The 25251-nt window shown below is 38.5% G+C and overlaps 1 protein-coding gene across 5 annotated transcripts in view; it reads left to right on the forward strand.

The window, feature by feature from the left end:
• Window positions 1-264: 264 nt before the first annotated feature.
• The window catches only part of znf618 (zinc finger protein 618), a 36774-nt gene continuing 11787 nt past the window's right edge, over window positions 265-25251 (forward strand). Inside the window, exons 1-14 of one of the 5 annotated variants that reach the window (XM_079657773.1) lie at window positions 265-363; window positions 539-621; window positions 8008-8353; window positions 9203-9280; window positions 9576-9620; window positions 9872-9922; window positions 17387-17476; window positions 17938-18018; window positions 18490-18579; window positions 18933-19022; window positions 19270-19359; window positions 20809-20886; window positions 21714-21758; window positions 22407-22484. In XM_079657773.1, the coding sequence (XP_079513899.1) occupies window positions 8035-8353; window positions 9203-9280; window positions 9576-9620; window positions 9872-9922; window positions 17387-17476; window positions 17938-18018; window positions 18490-18579; window positions 18933-19022; window positions 19270-19359; window positions 20809-20886; window positions 21714-21758; window positions 22407-22484 (1135 nt within the window). In that variant the 5' untranslated portion in view covers window positions 265-363; window positions 539-621; window positions 8008-8034. The remainder of the gene's footprint in view (window positions 364-538; window positions 622-8007; window positions 8354-9202; window positions 9281-9575; window positions 9621-9871; window positions 9923-17386; window positions 17477-17937; window positions 18019-18489; window positions 18580-18932; window positions 19023-19269; window positions 19360-20808; window positions 20887-21713; window positions 21759-22406; window positions 22485-25251) is intronic. The other 4 variants (XM_079657774.1, XM_079657775.1, XM_079657776.1 and 1 more) reach the window with 4 other exon arrangements.

Raw genomic sequence — 25251 nt, forward strand, 5'->3', positions numbered from 1 at the left:
TGCTATTTTAACACAGACACTGTACATCAACATCATACGACATGATCAGAATCTATTATCAGATCAAATAGTCCCACGTCTCGATCGTTATAGTGTGTGTTAGTAAGAGTCCGCAAACAAAATGTTCTCAATTCACATGAGAATATTTCCCCCTGCGTAATTTGCAGTCTCTTTATTCCCTGTGTAACTTTATAGTTGGCCCACATTTTATTTCTGTCTTCTTCTCAGACTTTTTTCCTTTTTCTTTTTTTTTCTTTCATGTAGGCTAATATACTGGCCGGCGCTGCAATTTCGGAATCTGCCCTTGTATATGGCGGACGAAATTTCCACAGGAGGAACCGCAACATAAAGCCACTGCACGAGGTAGAAACGGAGAGCATTGCAAATACAGAAGTAGAACTCGACAAATTCATGATTCATCTCGCCATTACTCAAAAATGTAACGTAGCGTTCGAGGAAGGAAAAAACGCTGTGGTGAAAATTTGCTACATTTGGAATTTCTCATAACTAATTCACAATTTTTTTTTTGAGGAAACAGTTGTACAGGCTGTCACCTCTGCTCGGGGAGGGACGATTTCTGCAGCGGGGAGCCTGTTCGCATGAGCTGCATCGTTTTTGGAGGTATGTCAGACCGCTGTGTTATCTTTTTTCTCATTTAGAAATCCTACAATTTAGAAATTTCAGTTGCGGATGTTAAGTTTCAGCCCCTTCTACTTAGCAAACGCTACCTGACAGTGTTTCGTATTGTAGCCAGCCACTGAGCCAGGTGCAGGCTTTGAAGCAATCCGAAATAGTCCTAATCTGTTGATGTTTTTTGACAGAATATTCCTAATGAAGTTTGCTTGTAACTGCTGACTAGTCGTCTCTGCAGCTAGTTTGTCCACATTTACACCACATAGGTAAAAACACTGTGTATATTCCGATACTGCAAAGGGACGATAGTGGCAATATGAAGGACGACGAGGGGAGGAACAATCTGAAACACAAAAACCTCCTGCAGCCATGTTTTGTGAATTTTCCTGCAAATTTTGAGCAGAGCTTCGGAGTTTCTCCTCTGAAACTCACACAACACTAGTGTTACTTTTGGCTGTATTTCAGGATTTGGTTTGAATTGCAGACAGACAAAAAATATACACTTCAACTGTCGTCATGTCAAAAATATATTTCGAATTTTATTTTTAGGAAGATAGAGGATTTTAATTCTGGGGGTAATTGGCGCCACCTGTAGGCAGTCATTTTGAGAAATTACAAAATTATAATGAGACTAGTTTTGAGAATTTGTTATTCATTTGAATGTTATTTTCTGATACGCATGTCACAATGCTGCTGACAATTAATTGATATAATATGTAAATTATTTAAATAAGTTTAAATGAAATCACCTTGTGCTTTTCATACTAATTGATACAAATTAACCCTTTTTCAATTCTGTATTTAAAGCAGTCTACAAGTTAATGGTATTCCTGCTTTGTTTTATTCATGATGATTATGCTGGACTTATTTTGCCAAATGTGTTAGACACTCCACGTCATTCTGTGACAAAAAGCTGAACTAAAACATCTTTTAAATCCACCATGAATCTTTTAAATCTAACACATTAACTACAATTTTCAGTTCCTCCTTTCTTCTCTCTCTTCTTGTGTGTTAAGGTGGGTAAAGTGATATAATTTACTACTTTGTAAACATGGAACAATTTAGACTTTATATCTGGATGGAAAATGTGTAAGCGGAAAATATATTATCCAAAGTTAACTGAATAGCACTGGAAGAAGAAGGAGCATGTCAGCATAATTTGAGGGCAGGAAAAACAATCACAAGCAGTGGCTCTACTGTTTATATTAATCCTGCAGACGCCAAACAGTTTCCCATCTTGCATGGCTTGCTTTTATTTTAATGTAAGGGAAACTGCGGAGGCCATTTTGCTGTGGGTAATTTTAATGCTGACCTTCATATCTGTATAAATTGAAAAGAGCTAGTGGAAATTGTATGGTTGGTATGCAAAATCTGGGTGAACATTCTGACCTTTGCTTGGAGTCTAATCAAAATGCAGGAGTTTCAGTTAAAGTACAGAAGTGAAAGGAGGCAACCAGTGTCAGGGGTTCAATATGGTTGAATCAGTGATGGGAATGTTTATATGCAGAATACCTGAATGACTGAGAAATAAGTAATAGAGCTCTCACGAATAATGCTGCAATGAAAAAAAACCTAAACCCTCATATAGTTAATAGAAAATGCATTCTGGGAGTGTTCTCATTTTAAGCAAGGTAAGAGGAACGCACACTCGCCTGTCTGTACTTAAAAGAACAAAAGCTTTGATTCATGGAGGATACTCAGAGCGAATAGTTTGGATGGAGAGGTGAAACCTGTCCCTCCAGGCACTGATAAACCTGACATGGTGAGGGATCGTATCACAGCCTGCTGTGGGTCCACTGTGTCAAACATAGTTGCTCTTTTAATTGTCATTAACTTAGTACAGAGGCTTTAATTCTTCCGTTTAAAGGGTAAGCGGTTTTACATAAACAATTTCTGTCTTTGATGTCATGCCAGTCCTTTCTTTTCTTAATGTACTATTACAGATTCACGATTTGTGCTTGGATGTGTGAACAAATATGCATCCTTCTTAAACATAGAGAACATATTACGTCGGCTCTTTTCTTAGTGGCATGTTGAAAATGTCTGAAAATGGCTTCACTTAAATGAGTCTCTAGGGAATGGCTTTTCAGGGGTTGGGGCTGCAGCATTAAAACAGAATCTGTGCATTCTGCACATATTATTTCCTGCCTCTTCCTTTGTAAAAATGAACCTTATTGGTTTCATGAATAATGCATAAGGACGTCAATTGCTGCAGCGATGAAAATTAGGCTTGTTTACGTGCAGTGGTTATGTACAGAGAGGCTTCTTTTTTCTTTGACCATTTTCTGAAGGTAGAGCAGAGTCTGAGTAGCTTTTCCGAAAATACAAATTTTCAGCGAAGCAAATCTCATTTCTTTGAGTGAAAAGGGGAGGGGTGAAACTCCCGCGGGTTTAATGAATCCATAAATCACAATAGTGCCAGGTTTGCTGCGCCTGCGTCAGTGTGCAGTGCAATTTTGATTTTCATCAAAAATGTAATCTGCCAGCCTACAAGGGTTTAGCAGCAGACCGGATGCCGCCCTGAATTTCTAATTTTAGGGGCCTGATCTTTCAGGATTTATTTTTGTATAATTCAAGTCTGCTTTTCAATATCTCTTGTTATTAAATTTTAATTCGTGGCATTAACATATAGATTGAAAAGGTTTTTATGGGGCTTTTGAGTGTATGCTGATGGAATTTTACTAGACGACACTGTTTCTTTTTCCAGAGCATCACGGGTGTGTGTGTCTGGGCGGGCGGGGGGGGGGGGGGGTTTATCCATTTCTCTGCATTATTGCTTTTTGAAATCATTGGTCATACACCATCTTGGAAGACATTTATTACAGAGGACAGAGAAATGTGCATTTGATTAAAGAAACAGGGAAAGCAAAGCATTTAGTGTAAACCAGGTTTCGGTCCACCCCTGCTCCTAGTCACTGACTTTGCTCTGGATAATACAAACATGCAGTGATTGAAGTGACCCCCACCATCCCCCATTTTAGCTGATTCCTATTTTTAATCCCTCCCAGAGTGGAAACATTTTCATGAGCCTTAAACAAATTTGTGTTATATATTTGGAATCTCTATTACGGACAAGTCTACTTAACATGCAGAGCACATGGATTTTTTTTTGGCATTGCAAGGTACAATTCAAAGTCAGAAAATCTCTCCAAGTTAGAGCGCAACATTTCTTTCTTTTTGCTTTAAACAAGCGCAGTGATTGATTTACTTTATTATTGTGCAGAGGCAAACACAGCACTGCCCAAATATAGGCCAATTATTTTAAGTACCTCGCAAAGCGCTCAGTTCTGAACAGAGGTATGTCCTAGAGATGTTTTCCTTGTATGCCTAACCTCCTTATTCTTGATACATTAAGTACACTGCTGTAATATATTGTTGTTAATATGCATGCATTGTCATTTTGTTATACACAGCTGTTCCAAACCACAAAGGAAAACTCATTTAATAGATTGACATAAATCACCTCTTCTTACTTTAGTGCCTATTACAATATTAGTATCAGTGATATGCAAAAAGCCTTGATGATTTTATTTAGTATATTTCCTTGTCTTTTATTTTAGTTGGTTTATGTTGTTTCTTATTCGTCGGGAACATCAAGCAAATGTGCATCTGGTTTAGATTTTCATGGTGCATGGTGCAGGTTACAGCATATCATAAGCCCCAGACTATGAAAGAACAGAAGGCCAGATGGCTAATTTTGCATTTTGACTTTAATTAGAGGAAAACGGGTCCTTTCATATATCCAGGGCAGGCATTCAAAAAGTTGCCCAGGGAATATCAAAGTGGATGACTAAGCAATTGCTCTAATTCAGATATGCATGTTTCTTTGTCTTTAATATTATTTGATTGCAGATGACAAAAGTCAGTTAATTGAGCCATTATTTCATTTTCATTTGCACCCAGTGACTCCTATCAGCTAATGCTTATTGAGCACTTTGAGATATTTTGTTATGTTATGATACAATTGTGCAAACAATGAATTTTTGTACACGTTTACTAAACGAATGAAATGTTGAAAAAAAAAAACTGAATGTAATTACCTTAGAAATACTCTGATCCTTAGATAAAACAATAACATACAAAAATGTACAAATACAACAAGTTCCTGCGTTCAAAACAAGTGAAATTACAAGATTGTTATCCGCAAAATATAAGTATCAGATGTAAACGTGCCCATTCTGCAGAAAGATGGCCTGTTGATCAATGTGTAAGCAGCTTTGTAAAGTAGCTAGTCAAAGTGTAGCTAGTTTTAACCATAGGTTTGAACTACTTTTGATACAGTTGTTTCCAGTTGTTTTTAAGGGCATCTGACAAAGAAATCTGTCTTGTGAAATGATTGATCTGAGTGGAAAGAAGAAGTTCTTATACAAAAAACTGTTTCTATTTTTTGTAGGACATACTTAGTAGTACTTCAAACTGTTATTTGAATGAAACCATGTGAAAAGTTTGGAGGCATAATGTCCTTTTAAATATGGCAATGGACCCAACCCCTTTTTTCGTAATAAGCACATTGTAATGGTCGGAATCACTGGTTTAATCTTTAACATTTTGTTGTATTTCATCAGCTTATTTTTTATGTAAAATAGTTTTAAGTAAACTCAATATTTTTAACATCTTGTCTGAAAGGTACTGGAGTAAAAGCATAATTGACATTAGATACACAACAAAAGTAAATTATAAAAAGCAACCTTAAAGGACAGATTTTGAGTAAATCTACTTGCTTACTTTCCTCTTAGTGAGACAGAATCGACCAACATCAAAGTTGAGAGTAAATATATTTGTGCTGTCTTAATTTGTTTTGGCTGTGTGTCAAGATGACAGGTGGCATTGACCCATTGCTCTTTGTATGCGTCAGGGGGGGGGGGGGGTGGCTGAAAAACCCAAAACGGCTGAGACTGTATTTTTATGTCTTACTATAAAATTCATCATTGTAGCATCCCATAATCCCCTCTGTTTCAGCCCTGTTTCAAAAGTGCTGATTCTGTGTCTTTTACTTCAGATGAAAACAAGGAGCCCCTCCCCACGCCCCTCTGAGAGATATTTGGTTAAAAAGAACACAATGGTGCTCTAGAAGAAGATTCAGATGATAATGGGGGTGGGGGTGGGGGGGGGGTTACCTTGGTTGGTGATTAGCTAACCTTGGTTGGTGATTGGCTAATGGTTAAACAAGCCAAAAAATCTTTAAGACATCATAAAGTGGGCAAAATCTGATCAGCTCATTTTCGGACAGGTTTTTTATATAAATGGATCAGGAGGTGAGTGAATCTTTTTTCCTGAAACTTTCAGAATCTCTTTACACAGAGTGGATTTTGCATAATAGGTGACCTTTAAACAAAATGTGTTTTTCGGTTTAGACTCTGAGTCTAGTTAAAATGGAAAACCAGATGACACAATATTTACATTTTCCAGTATACCCTCAGTAAACATGACTGCTGCTCAGGGCTGAACCTTAACTACTGCCGTACTGGAGTATATTATATAAGTATATTTTGGCAAACATATTCACACCCATAATCTTACATCATTTCTTTCTCCATGAGTCAGTTAAAATGTAATCCCTTTCACTCACACGTGATATTTATTCTATGGGATGTCATTTTTGTTTTCACATTCATAAATGGGTACGTCATGCCTGCATTTTTTGTTTTGCAGACCGTCTACCTCTGATACTGCGCACGGCAACAAGCATTTTAAGGGGCATTTTCTAGAGATACATCTAGAGGAGAACTTTTGTCCTGTGTGTTCTGTAATAAAACGCTTTGATATTCATATAGTTTTCACTTCTGTTCACCAGAAGCAACACTTTAATCAACATTTATCGTACCATAACATTTACAAATACATAAAAAACGGTTGTTCCCTTCGCAGCATATTCATTTCAACCATTACAAGAGTTCACTTCTACCATAACACTTAAGTCCAAAAGCTGGAAAATAGAAAGCTGACCATTCAGTTAATGATGTCGCTGGGATGTAAAAGTTGGCACTACTGAGAGACGATTAAATGGGCCACTAACTTTGCTGACCCAAAATCTTTCTGTGCGAGTGTCTGCATTAAAGATTTACTTATCATTAAAGGTGATCACACAAGTGCCACCATTTCAAAGATTTTCTCTCCTATCTTTCTATTAGATACAAGTAATGATACCACCATAAATACTGTCAAAACTGTTCTGGTAGACAGAATGAACTCTTCAAAATGGTGGTGTAAATCTGCTGCTCCAATATGGAGACCCAGAGTTTTAAACATTAAAATAAATAACCAAGACCTTATGAATAATTAATTATTTGAAATTGGCTGCCAGCAACAACCAACATTGTACACTTCTTGAAAGTAAGATAAAAGTATAACATGTAAAAGTTTCCTTTTCAATTTTACTTTACATACAAAAAGAGTCACTCAGGTTTTTAGTTATTCCTAGAAGCTGTATGCCTTATATTGGAAATGCCATTTCAGCTTTAAAATGGGAAATACACCAAAAGAAAAAAAAATCCTGCATTGAACATGACAATATTAAAAATTATTCGTCTCTTATAAAATTGAATAGGAAAAAACGCTATAAGGTTAAATGGAAATAAAAAAAAAACGTGAATTACAATTTTACCCATTTTAAATGTATCATCTGTCATGATATTTATTTATGACTCATGTTGACGTTCAATCTAAAATGTAATGTTTGAGCTTGTCCCATGTAAAGCTTTTAGTATGTATTAGGAAATCAATCAAACACAAGCTTGCAGAACCTTCAGGCCAATTATTGCACATAATGTAACGATTGAGCCCCATTGCTGATGTTTTTTGATCCTGTGTCCTATCAAAAGAAAGTTGTATTGGGCTATGAAAGACTAGTTTTTGGCTGTATTGTTGCACTATTATTAGAATACCAATCCCCCCTCTTTCCATAATATCCGTCATCCTGGCATAACTCTGCTTTGCATGGTTGCATTTTGAGAACATGCTCTCGACAAAGCCTTTTACAGCCTTGTGCTGAAACGGCTAGTTGTGTAATTTGGATCGTTTTGAAATTAGAGCATTGGGGCGCCACCGAGTAGTGGAATTCATGCCATCAAAGGACACTCATTATCAGGGTTTTAAACCTGGCGCTGAAAAAGAGAGGTGGTTGTCTCACTTTTTATTACACTTTCAATAGTTTTCAAAAGTCAGATGCAGGTAACAAGACAACCTTTTTTTCTTGATAATGGATTTGTTGCCATTTTGGTTGCAAAACAACACATATTTTCCAATGAGGAGTGCTGCTATTGTGCACAGATGCCATTTGTTACGCTAGAAGTAATGCTGGAATCTTGAAATGGATGTTTTTGTAGGACAGTAAAGTCAAGTATTTGTCCCTCTCTGTTTTTTCCCCTGGTACAGAAGCACGGGCTCAGAGGAGGCGGAGTCATGAGTGCACCAGAGGCACCCACTCCTCTGATGGAGCAGGCTGACGGTGGCAGTGCAGCCCCAGATGTTCCCTCACCAGCCTTAGTCTCTAAGCCCAAGAGTCCAACTCCACCACCTGTCACCGTCACAGTGAAGAAAGAGCCCGGGACCTCAGAGACCAGTAACGGGAAAGTGGGTGAAGTCAACCCTGCGGAGATCTGTGTTGTCATTGGAGGAAATGATGGGGGAGCAATGGGAGTTGGATTCCGTAGAGCTCAGACCGAGGGTATGTTTGCCCTAGGTACTCCTCCTCCAACGAAGAGCACAGACTCATGCATAGGTGTGTGAATATACATGGATACACGCATTTCCTGACTGTATTCTTGTCTGGTGTCTCTTGACCCTGACTTTTTTTAGTTAAAAAAAGTCTGTAAAATATCAGAAGCTTAGCCATGGTTACTCAGGATAATCCACACATTTAGCTGTTAGCTGTAACTACTTTCTACAGAATAAACTGCCTCTATGAAAACTATTTAAAGCAAATTGTTGTCCTTTGAAATATGTTAGCGGAAGTTTTTAAAAGCCTGTGTGCACATTTGAACATCCATTGACCTCCATTTTGAATTTGTGTTAAGTGTTGGATCAGCATCTGAAATCTTAAAGGGTCACTTCTGTATTTTTTTACCTAGACCCTATTTTCCAATGTTTTTGTGTCACAGACGGGATCCATTGTTTGCTTGGGCTAAATATCAATGCTAACCTTTAACATTATCTGAGGTCTTGAGGAGAAAACCAAATATTAATAAATATAATAAAATATCAAACGGTCCTGTTTGACCCTGATACCAGTCTTGATGCCACTGCCATTAATCAGATTAGTTAGTAATTCTGCCCTTTAGTCAAAAGCTGATTAAATGTCTTATAACTTAAGGTTTCAGTAAACATTGTGTTTAATGTAAAATGTTTGTAGAAAGTGGTGTTTACTTTGAGCTTAGAAGACTTATTATTGGTAATATTTTGGGTATTTTCAGAAGTAATTGGGAGATGTATATTCAGTCTGTATGTAGGGGATTACTGAGAAAATAAATGAAAAACTTAAATCTGAAATGTTTTGAGCTATGCTAAATGTTTGTACGGCTGATAATACTCTTACTTTGCTTTTATGACCCTGTTTTGATTTGTCACGCAGGTTCCTATGTATGTGGGGTATGTGGGAAGAAGTACAAGTATTATAACTGCTTTCAGACACACGTCAGAGCACACAGAGGTAAGACACTTAAAACATATCTATTGTCTCAAAATAATAACTGACTGCTCACTGTGTTTTTCCTCTTTTGACTGTATCGGCCTAAAATGATTCACTTCCTCTAAATGAGTCATGCTTGTCCTGTTTTGGCTAGGAATTGTATTTGATTTATTTATTTTAGATTTTTTGGCCTCTGCATTGATTTAAATGTGAGACAAGATTTTAGCACTGGTGCGAGCAGATGTGAGCTCACATTCTTTATTCACAGATTTCTCTAATGCTGACTGTCCCCCCCCCCCCTTCTTTTCCACTCTAGAATCAGATACCATGGTTGCAGATGGTCTACCCCAGACACCCAACAGTGAGTACCCATTTGCAAACCCAACCAGTGAACACAGAAGTTTAAAAGCACGTCAGCACAAGCTGTTTATTTCCTACCTGGCTCATTTAACACACATTATGTTTCACTAGATATCTGTTATATTTTCATGAAACTGGATATAAACAATCCACTACATCTTATAGCTGAAAATACCTTTGTCTCTATATGACTTAGCAGACTTAACGCCATTATAATTTACCCTCATTGTCCCCCTTCCTCTCTCCCATCAGTCTTGTCTCCTCACTGTAGCCGCCTTCCCATAGGTGACATCCTAAAACCAGGTACCTATAAGGCAGCATCCAACTTTACCTCAACATTTCTGGCTCAATGATGTAATGTGTGGACACAATGTTTTAAATATCACAATGTTCTCTGTATGATAGCATCAGTTCCTCTTTAAGGGAGGATAACCTGAAACTGCTTATAAAGTAAAGGCCGGCCTGCACGTTGGGGGATGTTGCTTTTTTTATTCCACTGTATATCAGCTGCCAGAGCCTGTGTTTATCAGGCATCTTAAAATCACTCTCAGGATTCACGGTGAAAGTTTGATTAGGACTAAAAATACTCCTACCTCAGAGTAGTACTTGAGTTATTTATAAAGCATCCTACAGACACTCCCAGCAATCATTACATGAACGTGCACATCGCTTAAAGGAAGCAGTGTCTACATGGCAGAGAGAAAGGAAAGAGCAGTTATCCTGATGCAGATGGAGCTTTTTTAACTGTATGAGGAAAACAAACAGTGTAACCAAAAGGCATGTGACTGTAATCGGCAGGTTAAAGAGGCTTCTTGGCAACAACAAACAACCCCTGATTAAATTCTTAGGAGGATGGAAAATGAATTGCATTTTTGGTTGACACTAAATATTTAAACTTTTATATTTGAGAGTATTCACATGCCAATTCATAAGATTGTTTGAATACAACATAAACAAATGTCAGCCAGTAAAGATAAAACAAGCAGAGGCAAAGTATAATTTGCTTGTGCCTGTAGCCTGTACAATAAAGAGAAAAAAAAAAGTATATATTTTGCTTTCTTAGCAATTAATTTAACATAGAGAAATAAACTGACTGATTTCTCTAGGAAGAATAAAATTGGCGCTGCATTTTGTTGTTCAAAACAATGTTAAAAGCTCAGGTTTAGGGCCTCACAGCGAATATATGGCATTATAGTAACCTTGACTTTAAGCCTGCTTAACACCACACCATTTTTTAATGATTGGTTACTATAGCAACATTCTCTGGATCATTGCAAGTCTGCATTTTAAAACCAAATGAGGAAAATTAATCCAGGCATACACATAATAAACTGAGATTTTCCAGTTAGTATGGCTATTAAAATATCCCTCTGTTGACGTGTGGGCATAAGAGCATTTTAAAAACAGGAGACAACACAGGTTGGAGTGTTGTGTAGGTTGAGGAGAGTATTTTAGGAGCACAGCTCAAACAAACTTTGGGTAGATCTGACTAAGTGGGTGTTAGGACCAAAAACAGCCCTGCGTTTATAAAAAGAATCCAGGGGTTGGCGGGGTGGTGTAGCTGCAGGTACGTGTTAGAAATTAAATTGTGATGCAGGAAGTTGAGTTTGAGTTATGGATCATGGATCTATTTAAATCCTCAGACACTAAAACACTGAACGCTATATTACTTATACTATTGGACAGGGTTTCAGTTTTCTCATATCTGGTTGTCCAATGCATTGATTTGCCAGATGTCGTTGCATTTTGTATTTCAAATTAAAACCCTGTCATATTGATTGTGAAACCAAATGTAAAATGGATTTTGCATTTTCAGTTGTGTTGATTATGCAGGCAGTGTGCAAGTTAAACTTGAACATGAAAGTGCAAAATGACCTTTTGCATTTGAATGTAAAATATGTACCGGTAATGGTTTTAGCGTATCAAATGATAGTGAATTTTAAATGTCAGTTTGCATTTTCATTTGAATAATTGCAGGACTCTCCTAGGCTTGTTTTCTTAAAAGCAGTGGGCAACTTACACCATCCAATTGCTTGCATTTGAATGAAATACCCATATCAAAGGACGTTCAAGGTTGACATATCTTCTGCTTTGAGCTTGTTTCTTTTTAAGGGCCTCTTAAAAAGCCACAGAGGAAAAAAAGTATGTTGGGATCAGAGTAGGCTTGTTTTTGTCACATAACTATCTGTTATAATAACCACTGCACAGCAACATCAATTTGTGACCCGCTCTATCGAAATCAGTCGGAAGTCGCAACGGCTCATTTCAAAATAAACGTGGATATGCGTAAAAAACTATTTTTTCGGGGTTCGGGTGTTTTGTTTGATTTTAAACAAACAAAGTCTTGACTTTCAGAATATGAAACTTTTATTTCCAAACTCACACGATAAATACATTCTTTAAGCTGGTAAAGGGAAGATGACAGGCAATCTGCTCTTCCGCAGTGCCGCCCCCCCCCTCCCTCCGGCTGACATTATGAATGTAAGCGTAGAGTAATCATAAATAACACGGCAGGGACCGTTAGAGTTTGTTTTCATCTAATTTCAATTAAACAAAGTCTTGGCTTTCAGAATATTAAACTTGTTTCGGCAAATTCAGATGATAAATACAACTTTGAAGCTTGTAACGGCATAATTACAAGCGGAGAACAGAGTAACTTAACGTCACAGCAGGCATAACAACAGCCGGTGTTTCTCGTGAAGGTTTTTCCCAAAAAAAATTACACACACACACACACACACACACACACACACACACACACACACACACACACACACACACACACACACACACACACACACACACACACGCACTCGCGAGCTTCCCCCAGACCAGTAATCCAAACGAAAATATCTTCCCTCCGTAGTATTTTGATCATTTGCTAATAACCAATCAGATCGATGGATTCCAGAGAAGAGAAAACTTTGAAGGCCTTTTTCTCAAAATGATGACTCGATGACAGTCATTATATAATGTGACATATTTATCTTAATATTTGGAGTACAAAAACAATCCTGATATCATTAGAAAGCTAGGAGTATCCTCTTTCCAGCAGTGTATACAACTCAACATGTGTCTTCGGGTCAATGCGACTGATTTCGATGGAGCAGGTCACATTTTAAGACACAAGCCCAACATGCCAACATCATGCATCCATAACCAATTATGTATGTTGTATGATTTACTCAGAATGTGTCCTCCTCACCTATGCTTGGTGCAATCCGGTTATGTTAGCTTTAATTACACTGACAAATGCCAGGAATCCACTAATTTGTTGAAAATAGTTTTAATCACGTCAATTGGTGGCAAAATGAAAGAATATGTGTTGGAGCCTTGAGGTGTTATACATGCAATTACAGTTTGGCACCCTAATAATCGCCTTTGTAGCTGTGTTAACAATTAAGCATAAACTGCTCGGACGTTTTTCTGTGAAGATAGGAAACGGGTTATTTTTAAATCATCTGTTTTGGCTTTTTATGCCCCTTGTATCACATGCCTAGGGCAGCCACTTACTAGGTTTCCAAAATATTTTTACAGCACTAATTTGGATTGTGACCTTTTTTTAATCTTTAAAATATAAAAATAGAGCAGAATATTTTATTTTCTGCTGTAATGTATTTTGAAGAGTTTAAAGGCATCTTTTTAACACCCCTAGGAATTCACCAAAGGATCCTGCTGATTGAATTAACAGTGTCAGAATGAAGGGGGGAGAAATTCAGAAGTTATCATTCAGCTGCTAAATGATAAAACATTTGTCACATGGGTGTGTGAGTTGAGGGGCTTCTGCTGGGGCAACATAAGTCAGACATATTAAGGAGCAAAGACAAAATTAGAAACAACCAGAGAATGGAGGATTCGTCTTGCAGTTTCTGTATGCCGTGCTGTTTACACGTCAGTTTGGCCTCAGACAGGACTTCGCTGTGGTGTGCCAAGACGCTCTTAAAGTGTTCTTAATTAGTGCGAATGCTTCCACTAATGTACTTCAAATCTTTATTCTTCCCCTTATTTCAGCCAATACTTTAGCTCTCCATAACTTCAGCTTACTTTCAGCTACAGAAACCATTCAAATATTAAACTATTCAGTCTTTTCAGCAATTGATGGGAAACTTTCAACTTTTTCAAAATATTTCATACCTTTTGAAATATTCAGCTTTTTAAACTCTTTTTTTAACATTGAAGTCAATGGGAGATGCCTTCAAATCCACTTTTCCTACACTTTAAGCCAAATGCTTCTCCTTCAACATAATTTCAGCCAGACACTTCATTCCAACTTTCAAATGATCACAATACCTTCAGCTATAAAACTTGTATAAAAGATTTTTGATATCTTTTAAACTTTTTCAGATATTGAAGTTAGTTTGGAGCTTAGCAGAGAGGCCTTTTTCAAATTTTAACATTAGAGTGGATGGGAGCAGCTCGTTAAGTCTAGAGTGCTTTGATCTCAAAACAGAGTGGAGCAGTGCTTGAAATTCTCCCCCAAAAATGTTTTAAACTTGCCATAATTCCCAAACCCTACACTTTTCATGAAAAACCTAGGAAAATCTCTCCTAGGCTCCTAGGCTCTCCTCTTCACATTTACCACACAAGACCCAAAAAAACGACATATATCATTTCATCGGGGGTCCCTGATGCTCACGGTCTGGTAATTTTTTGATAGGAGCCATATTTTTTGAACAGGTGGCAAAATTGTCAGATATAATCCTCAATGCATTCTTATGGGACTCAGTGCTGCAGTTGGTTGTCATGGTCTTGCTGGATACACACACACACACACACACACACACACACACACACACACACACACACAGGAACCCTTTGATCTCTGGGTTTACACACACAGGTGTTTGTAAACATTCAATCACTTCTACTTACATTTGATATCTTTATTTAACTCCTTCATCCTATTCAGCCTTTTCAGCACATGATGGGAAACTTTCAACTTTTTCAAAATATGTTATACTTTTTAACATATTCAGTCTTTTTTAACATGGAAGTCATTGCAATGCATTTGAGCTGTAACAATGATTTCTCTCTCTCTCTCTCTCTCTCTCACACACACATATTCACACACACTCTCTCTCTCACACACACAGACAGAAACATATACACACACACAGACAGAAACATATACACACACACACACACACTGGATGTCTCTAATACATATGTAAAGACACACAAACAGGCCAAAGGCCTTTGCCCACCTAACTATCGTTTTTATGGGTGAACCTCCCATTGACATCTCATTTAGTTTTTCTACACCTCACACTCTCCAAAACCAAACACCCCTTCAAAAGAAAAGCACGATAGATGTAATGCTACTTGAACTTATACTAATACGTACATCTGATATTTAACTCCTTCAGCCTACTTTCAGCTGCACAAACTATTCAACTATTAACTTATTGAGGCTATACATGTTGTTTATACCTTTTTTAAACCTTTTTCTTTTAAATATTAAGCTTTTTCTACATTTTTGTAGCTAAAAGCAGCTACCGTTCAGCTAATAACATATTCAGCTTTTTCTGCATTTTTGTATCTAAAAGCAGCTACCATTCAGCTAATAACATATTCAGCTTTTTCTGCATTTTCAGCCATAAATGTTCACAGTTTACAGCATTCACACGCATTTTCTGCAGGAAATGCATTTTCTAGTTCTCAACAGCCACTTGGCTGCACAATGCTTCCAACTAGTGTTAATTTCGTCATCTATTTTTTAATTTAGTTTTAGTCTTAGTCCTGTGTTAAATTTCCTTTTTAGTTTTAGTCATATTTAGTTACCTTCATCCTGTTTTTATTTAGTCAAGTTTTAGTCGACTAAAAGTCTGAGCATTTTAGTCTTATTTTAGTCGACTAAAACAGTAAATATTTTAGTCAAGATTTGGTCGACTAAAAGTCTGAGCATTTTAGTCATATTTTAGTCAAAGAAAACGAATTATTTTAGTCTACTTTTTGTCAATGAAAACTGTTGAGTCTTTTTTTAGTCATCAGATTATATAGAACATTTCAGTCAAACTAGTCTAGCCAAAACCAATAATTTGTCATTTTAGTCAAATTTATTTCACAATAAGATTATATCTAGTCCTTATTTGATGAAAAACACAGACTAAGAATGCAGCTTTGCAGAGAGTATCGGGTCAGGTTGTAGTGTTATGGCCACATTGCTTCCCTTCTGTTAAAACAATGCGTTCTCTTTTTTCCTCCGCCTCATGGCAGTGAACATGGGCTCAAATATCACATCGTTTCTTTCTCCCAAGCAGTGGTGGCTTTAGACTTTTTCGTTGTCAGTCATTTTGACGGACAGGATTGTAACATTTCCGTCATAATCCATTATTACCCGTCGAGTGCACAATTTATCACTCACTCGCGCTGACGAAGGGGGGGGGGGGGGTGTATTCGGTTAACGCGACCACTGCTCCCAAGCCCTGTTGTTGCCATTTTATTTTCTGTTAAATAAGATTCGTTAGACCAAAGTCTTCCTGACAATTCACAGTGTGCCGCTGCCCGGTGTAATTCAAATGTACCGCCGCGCGCAGCACAGACACACAGCTGCTGCCCAGCCGCTGCACCGGAAATGGAACTGCTGGGAGAAAAACTGACTATCAGAGATGTAACGTTATCTTTGATAATATTTCGTCTCCTCATTTTTCGTCAACGAAAGTAAAGACAGATTTTGACATAGTTTTTATTTAGTAAACTACATTTTCATCTCGTCACTTTTCGTCAACGATATTGCATGATGATTTCGTTACAGTAACGGCCCGTCCACACAACGGCGTGCGTTGACGCTTGCCGCTGGCTTATTGTTTACTGCCGTTGGTGCCGTCTCGTCATCGTCTCGTTTTCGTCATGGAAAAAGAGGTCGTTGAAGAACATATTTCGTCATAGTTTTAGTCAACTAAATTAACACTACTTCCCACTGCAACAAAATTAGCAATAGCAGAACAATTAACCTGCTTCCCTTTTGTGCTTTCACTCTCTTAGACGTCTACAGACACGTCATGGAATGGCAGCACAAGTTGTAAACAAGGAGCAACATAAAAAATACATCTGGGTCAAAACACCATTTTTTTATTTGAGTGTTCTTGATCAAAAATCATCATCTAAAACAAATCTAAATAAAAAGAGAAAGACAATTACCCATTTAATTCTTAAGCTCTCTACTTTATATTCTACTGAACATTATTTGAATTTAATTCTAATTTAAAATGCCGCATTAAACTAATTTGCATTGTTTTGCATACACGGATAAATATTTTTTTGTTTTGTTTGTGTGAAGGTGTCACCCGTATAAATAATCAAATCATTATTAACTTTTCTATCACTTCCCCCCAGGGATTCATCTGCCTATTTGTCCTGCTATTCTAATCTCCTCTAGCCTCCCTCTGTGTGTCAGCCCCAATGTAATCAAGGATATCCAACAATCAATGTATTTCAATCACATTTGTTTAGTCATTTATCATTTCTAATACACCATGACTAAAAACAGGACTCATTTTCTAAGGCAGAATGCAATAAGATGTTCAACCGGATCTCTATACATTCAGATGAATGTGTTCTTAGTTAAAATGTAGTCACTGAAATGGCTCCTTCAATCTTGTCATTTGTTTACCTTTGCACTGTCCTCTGTACTGTACACTTTACACCAAAGCAAAGTATCTCTACTATAATAAGGTTATTATTTACCCAGTTTCCAAACATACTGGTTGTCAGTAATATCCATCCTTATAAACAATGTTGTTTTTCTCTCTATATTTGTATCTGCAGATAGCTTCCGTTACTCCTGTGACATCTGTGGCAAGAAGTATAAATACTACAGCTGCTTCCAGGAGCACCGTGACCTGCATGCAGTCGATGGTAACTAGGAGTTTTTGGACACTTTGCATGGCAATTAATTTTTTCTTTGACAACCCCAAGACTTGATCTGGAAAACCATTTAGAAGAGAACTTTCCATTTCACACGGTCACCAGAGTCTCTACTTCCTGCAGCAGCAACAACAAAAGCTGAGTAGCATAGTAAGGAGGAGTAGTATACAAAAACAGGGGGATTTTTTGCTAATAAAAAAATAATAGACTATCAAATTAGCACAAAAATCAGACTCTAATAATAGTCTGTTTTTATGTAAAGCTTATTTCAAACTGACTAGCTGAGGTAAATAAAGTCCTATATTTCAGAATTTACTGTAACAAAAAAAAAAGAAACTCAATAATTTAAACTTCTTACTCGCACTTGAGTTCAGAGTAGGATACCCCTTGCTACTCTCTTTAAAAAAAAATCTAATCTCCCATTCTTCTTCCTCTCCCTCCTCTTCTCTCAGATCCTTATGAACAGGTAGTGTTACCTGTGGACAGCCTTAAAGAGGAGGAGCCAGTTGAACCCTACCAGAAAATCGGACCAAGTAAGACTGTTTGATGCACTTACAGTAGTTAATTCCACATATATACCAGTGCAGGTGAAGGTTGCAAAGTGGTCTATACATACAGTAGCTTAGGCACCACATTGCTGATTGCACATTTTAAGTTGTTATACCCTCCAGAAGGAATAGATTAAATTGGGATCATTTGTAACTGTAACCAATTTGTCTACGTTATATTTAAATGATTATTTTAGAGAGGTAAATCTGACATATTTGCTCAGGGGGCATTACAACTCCTACTTGATTTGTAGGTTCTTCCGTCATTCCTTAAATTATTTTTAACATGGCGTACATTTGACAGCTTGATTAGTCCACCTGTGTCCAGTTCAGCACATTGGGCACAGTTTGTACTAAACATTACATTAATGTAAACGACCTTAGCCAATAACACATATGAGCTAACTCCACACTGGAAAGGTTTCAGAACATGAGTCCAAAAGTCCTCCTTCGCAGGGGAAAAAGCACTCGCCCACCTCCGCAGAGACTGCGGGTCGGACCGACGGCAGCGGGTGTCCCTTCAAACTCAATTGGCAGTGTACGCAGGTGGGAAGCCTGCACTTGTCACTGCACTAATGACTTCTACTGATTGGGGGACAGAGAAAGGCTCAGCACACTTTGCAGAAGACCCCTGTGTCTTTATTTACTTTAATATGGAAAAATTGCTAAAAGTAAGATTTTAACTGGAAAAGATACAATTTAGAATCACCAGCCTCGTCTTCTCCACTCTATTAGGACCTCTTGTTTTCTGCTTCTTCCTAGTGAAAAAACACCTGATTAACAAAGTGATTCTGTTTCTTTTAATTGTATTTAATTCAACACAATGAATCCCCCACACTTCCATCTCAATTGATATACAGGTTTTACCACGGTTTGATTGTGTGTTCTCTTTTTTGCAGAAACTGGGAGCTATGTCTGCGAGTTCTGCGGGAAGCAGTACAAGTACTTCAACCCATACCAGGAGCACGTCGCTCTGCACACACCGATGAGTAAGCCCGTTTCATTATTGCTTGAAGCCACAACATAAAGGATAATCTCTCCTTTTTTGTATTTCTGTTGGTGTCTACAAATATATCATCATAAAGAAATACATCGTGGAGGTACTGCCAACATCTTAATGCTATGTTTTTATGTTTACAATGTTAAGGTAGGAAAACAACAGTATTGTCAGATTGGACGTCAAAGGTCTAAGTTGGAGCATTGCACTGTTCTTGATTCTGAAATCTTATCTTCTAGGCGCCTTTGATCTGAAGACATCTCGGGTACAGGAATGTGGTAGCATGGATATGAGTAAATTTCCCCCCAGCCAAACTGGTAAGGTAAAACGTAAGTATTCTACTTTTATAATCCTACATTTTCCAGTAGATCTGTTGATTGATGGTATAAAGTAAAGCAAAACGTTCAGGCCTCATTAGCTCATAATCCAAATGCTTATTCTTTTCATGCACGCAAACACACACTTAAAAGTACAGTCGTTTCGTGCTCTGGATGGTGACTAAATGAAATTGTTAGTAATGTGTATAGCAGTATGCTTTTTCTAGCTTTTGCCCCATCATTATTTGTACACTTCATATAACATTTATCTGTGCTGATGTAGAACTTAAATGCTTTTAATTGGCTGAGATTGTCAACTTGACAAAATGTTACATTGTTGGAAATGAGTTGGGGTCAAAATTGAGATTTGATGTTGATAAAATGGAAAAACAACCTAGGGAAGTTGATCAGAAACTAAACCCCTATTGCCTGCACTGTTGAATAATGTATTTTTTAAAATGACAGTGTGACTCCCGCCCACACGACCACAGAATGGCAGTCAGTGGGTTCACTCAGATATTGGTGGCTGGGTTTGAGGGCAGGGGCAGTCACAACAATATCGCAGTCCTGCTGAGAGGGCGTGATCGAAATTCATATAAGGCTCACTACGGCTGAAGTATGTTAAACCTGAAGCAGTGGAGAACTGATGAAGATAGGATCTGCTGTAAAGTTCTGGGTCACCTTGCCAGTGTATTTGTGGTAACTCTGCTGCAAAATGTTGGCCTCTAGAGAATCGTTAATTACACTTTTAGAAGATTGGACATTAACATTTTTTATAACTCCTTTTTTAATTACCACAAGCACCTTAACACATTAAAAATGATGTTCAAAAACAATTCATCAAAATGTAATACAGGTCCGCACAGATTTTCAATTACAGCAAGCGTTTGTCTTTAAGCTGTTTTTTCTTTCAGAAAGATTTACAAACCAAATAAAACCTCAATTAAATACTTTTTGTTTGCTTTTAGCAAAATCCCAAATTAAGATCTGCATTTTAATATTTGATAAAATACCACATATAGTCTTTCTTCAACATTGTAGGCAATTTTAGCTCCAAATCTCCACCAACATTAGTTTCCTGCTGTCATATTGTATAGATTTTCTTCCAAGTGGTGCAAAATGTTGTGTTACATGACCCCCCACACCCCCCCCCCCCCCCTTCCATCTTTCTGCGCTCTGCCATAAAGAACTATTTAAAGCATGGCACACACATCTAAGAAGTGGGTCAAAAAGATGGAATGAAGAGGAGGAATTAAAACCATATTTAAATGTAATGCGGACATTTGGATCCTTTTGTCAAGGCTGTTAGTGTGATTGATTTGAATGCCCCAAACTAAAACTGAGATTAATAAATTGCATGTCATTAACTTTTGCTCCGTATTAACTTATGTGGAATATTATCCACATTTTTACAGCATGGCCATTTCACTCAGTGTTTCTCCTTTTTGTTTTCACCTACAGACATTCCATTCAGGCGGAAACTGGAAAGTGCAATTCAGTCTAGTCTGGTCGACACAAACAGTTCGCAGAATTCAAGCGGTGAGCACTGGCGCACTTATTTTATCTGGGGGTGTGTGTATTTGGGTGGAAATGTATCATTTCTGCTCAAAAAGTAAAAGGTATTTTCAGTCCTGCTAAAAGCAGGTATATATGTGTGTGTGTCGGTATAGATAGAAACAGTGCTTCTGCAGACATTGTTTTGTTTGCTGATAATGCCCGGGCTGAAAATGGAGATGGAGGGGGAGTAGACGGTGTAAAGAGGTTTATGTGACCTACCTTGCCTCAATTGTGACTATATAAAACTAAAGTCCATGAACTCTATCATTAGTATTTGTATTATTCCGCTCCACACTCACACAATTACAATTGAGACCTTGTTGAATACCATGCTTCTCTCACACTAACATTCAAGTGCAGTCATTGTAATAAAGGGACTCAGTTTTCTATCAGCTTCTTTCTTTGAGCAATGCTTTCCTACAAAAACACAACATCTTCTACAAAAGTCACAAAAGTCTTGTATGTATTTCTCATTAGAGTTTTCTGTCTGTTCTGATTTGTCTTTGCTAAAAAGAAATTCAGTTTGAATGGAGCTGGAATCAATCAATACATCCTTGGGATCGATGCAGTATTAAAATTGCTTGTATAAGGTTTAGATAACCATCAGTCACTGATAAAAAAATGCTGTAAGGTGTTGTCATGTTTGGAACGAATCAATGGAAATATATTTTTTAAATGTTTCCTTTTATTTTTTTTAAAGACTGACTGAATAAACAAAGGGAAAAGTGTGATTTAATAAATAAATAAAATAAAAGATGGAGAACCTCCTGTCTGTAGTCTTATCTCCCTCCCTCTTCTCTTGTCCACAGGAACTCCGAGCCCTCTGGTGGCCAGCGTCTTCTCTACAAGCCAGAGTGAGTCCAACCCCACCTACCTGCTCACAGCAGAACATTCATTCTACTTTCTCATTTCACCTTTTCTTTTCTTTTTCCTGCATGCTTTGATTTTTTGAGGCGCTCTATAATCCATTGTGATTGAACAGTTTTTCTGCATTTAGCTTCATGATTGTTAGGCAGAACTTTAGAGCCATATTGTAAATCTGAATTGAATTCGGACCTACCTTTGTCTTAAATTGACAACTACAACTAAGCATTGGCTGAATTAAACTGGTACATGGCTTGTTTTGGTGGACAAAGATGGCTGGAAAAGCTGTTACAGCCAATTTGCTGTACATCTTGTATTTTAACATGTTAGCTATGTGTTTATTATGTTTGTTGTTGTTTATGGAAAAGGCTTTTTAAACCAAGGACTTTGAGATTAGATGACCAGCACTTAAGTCCCCACATAGGTGCCGACATACACATTTTTATTTTTATTATTTGCAAAGTAACATGCAAATTGGATCAAATTTGTTTTAAATGCTGCTGCACATTGAGTCACTTTAGGCTATAAAAACCACAAAAGCATGGATAAGTGAGGCTAGAATGTGGACGGATGCACAGTGTATTCATTTGTCCCTCCACCAAAGCGTCAATGCACTTGTGGCCCTTGTGATTTTTTAGAACCCTACACTTGTGGTGCCTGTGGCATCCAGTTCCAGTTCTACAACAACCTGCTGGAGCACATGCAGTCCCACGCTGGTGAGTCCATCACTACAGATGCATGTTAAGCTCAACAGTGAAACAAAAACAGAATGTGAGCACACCCCCACTGGCTGCAGTGCATGTGAACGTCTGTATGATCACACATAATACTCAATTGCGTATTGAGTCATAGGCGTTTAAACCTTGAGAATGTAACATTTGTTTTTAATGTTCCAAGAAATATATTGTTATAATCACGGTTGTTGCAGATCTGGTTCTGGGCTGGCTGAATACGACGCTCTTATGTTTTGTTACAAAAGCTCTAGTGCATCATACATGTCCCCATTGATATACACAGCATTATCTTTTATTAAGTATCCTTTAGTACATACAATGTCAAAAATAAAGACTGATTCCAAACACATCCCAAAGTCATGACAAAATGACTTTGTGTGCTACGGTGGCTGAGAGGTGCAATTGACAATGACAAAGTGTGAAAGACTTTTGAGAAAAATTTACATTTTATAAAACAAATTTACCAAAGAAAAAACTATTTAAAATTAACAAAAACAAATTAACAAGACGCAAAACACTTTTACAAAGGTAGAGACAAATTTACAAGTGTCGAAACACTTTCACATTTCCCGAAACACTTTAACAAACTAGAGAATCAAACTGGAAAGGGAATGCCCGTCATACCAGAAGTGACGTGCAAGTGACTGACACAAACTTAAGTTTGTTTTGGCGGATAGACCGCCGGTACCTATGGACCTTTGTGGTCGTTAAACATGTTTTGGCCATTCTGTGGAAACCACCTGGGCCAAGTGACATGGTTTTGCTCATCACGATATACTTTCTCTCGTGCAAGAGATACGTTCTCGTGCACACGAGAAAGTTACAGGTTCGCCATGAAGGAAGTGGAGCTGTGCCTTTTACACACATCCTTCGCTGTGTTTACCTTCATTAGACAGCTAAAGAGTGACACTCACACTCACACTCACACTCACACTCACACTCACACATCATCATCATCATCGGCGGTCACTTGTAGTCGAGTATGACTGTCCTCCTTCTTGGTCCTTGTGGGTCTTCAGGTGGGCATAGAGGCCGATTCTGGACCCGATTATCCTTGTGCAGTGTGGACATGGGAATGTAGAAGTGGAGGGTTTGGGTTGGACCTGTTTGGTGGTTGCTCTCTCCTTCCTGAGTCTGCGCTTGTCTTGTGCAGCATGGCAGAGGTCATCATTGTATAGTACAGCACCCTCACGGACAAGGTTTCTCCAGGTCGCCCTGTCTGTTGCCATGTCTTCCCAAGCTTTTAGGTCTATGTGGCACTTCTTTAGGTTTGTTTTTATGTTATCTTTGTACCTCTACCTTTCCAGGGGCCCGTTTCCCTTTAGCAAGTTGGGAATAAAGGACTTGTTTTGGGAGGCGAGAGTCAGGCATGTGGATAACATGGCCAGTCCATCTGAGCTGGTTTTGGGCAATGGTGGCAGTGATGGTGGGAATGTCAGCCTCCTCCAGGACGCTGGTGTTAGTGCGCCGATCCTCCCAGCTAATCCTGAGGACTTTTCGGAGGGATCTCTGATGGTATGCCTCAAGTGCCTTTAAGTGCCTGCTGTATGTGGTCCAGGCTTCTGATCCATACAGAAGAGTGGGGAGCACCACAGCTTTATAGACCAAGATTTTGGTCTTTGCTTGGAGGTCACGGTTCTCAAAGACTCTCTTCCTTAGCCTTGAGAAAGCCCCACTGGCACAGCTGAGGCGATGGTGTATTTCGTCATCAATAACAGCTTTTGATGATAGGAGGCTGCCAAGGTATGGGAAGTGGTCCACATTTTCCAGTCTGATGTTGTCAATGGAGATGTTTGGGGGTAGGACAGGCGTACTGCTGTTCGGTGGTGGTTGGTGGAGGATTTGGGTCTTTTTTATGTTGATGGCTAGACCAAGCTGTTTGTATGCTTTCGCAAAGGCTGATGGGATACCCTGTAGGTCCTCTTCTGAGAGGGCTACAAGGGCGTTGTTGTCCGCATACTGCAGCTCCATGATCGATATGGTGGTGGTTTGACCTTTAGCCCTGAAACGGTTGATGTTGAGCAGTTGGCCATCAGTTCTGTACATTATGTTGACTCCCTCGGGCAGATGCTTGCTTGTGAGATGTAGGATAGCAGCAGCAAAGATGGAGAATAGTGTTGGAGTGATGACACATCCCTGTTTGACTCCTGTGTCGACCCGGAAGGGTTCAGTTTCGTCTCCACTGCCACTGAGTACCGTGGCTGACATATTGTCATGCAGCAGCCTCAGTACCCGGACGTATTTTTCTGGGCAGCCAATCTTTGCCAGTACCATCCAGAGGGCCTGACGGCTCACTGAGTCGAAGGCTTTGGTGAGGTCGATGAAGGCCATGTATAATGGTTGATTTTGTTCTCTGCATTTTTCTTGCAGTTGGCGAGTAGTGAAAATCATGTCTGTAGTGCCTCTTTTTGGGCGAAATCCACTCTGAGACTCAGGAAGGATACTTTCTGACAGGGGGGTGAGTCTGTTGGCCAACACCCGAGCTAGGGCTTTCCCTATGGGGGACAAGAGAGAAATTTCACGGTAATTTCCGCAGTCTGCCCTGTCTCCCTTCTTAAATATGGAGACAATTAATGCATCCCTAAGCTGAGCAGGGATTTCCTTTTCTTCCCAGATTTTGAGAAGCAGGGCATGGATGTGCTTAAGAAGATCAGGTCCGCCTTTCTTCAGGACTTCTGCTGGGATGCCGTCGGGCCCAGCAGCCTTGTTGTTTTTTCATATTCTTAATGGCATCCTGCACCTCACCCAA

Source organism: Notothenia rossii (assembly GCF_949606895.1).
Source record: "Notothenia rossii genome assembly, chromosome: 11".
Classification (NCBI taxonomy): Eukaryota; Metazoa; Chordata; class Actinopteri; order Perciformes; family Nototheniidae; genus Notothenia; species Notothenia rossii.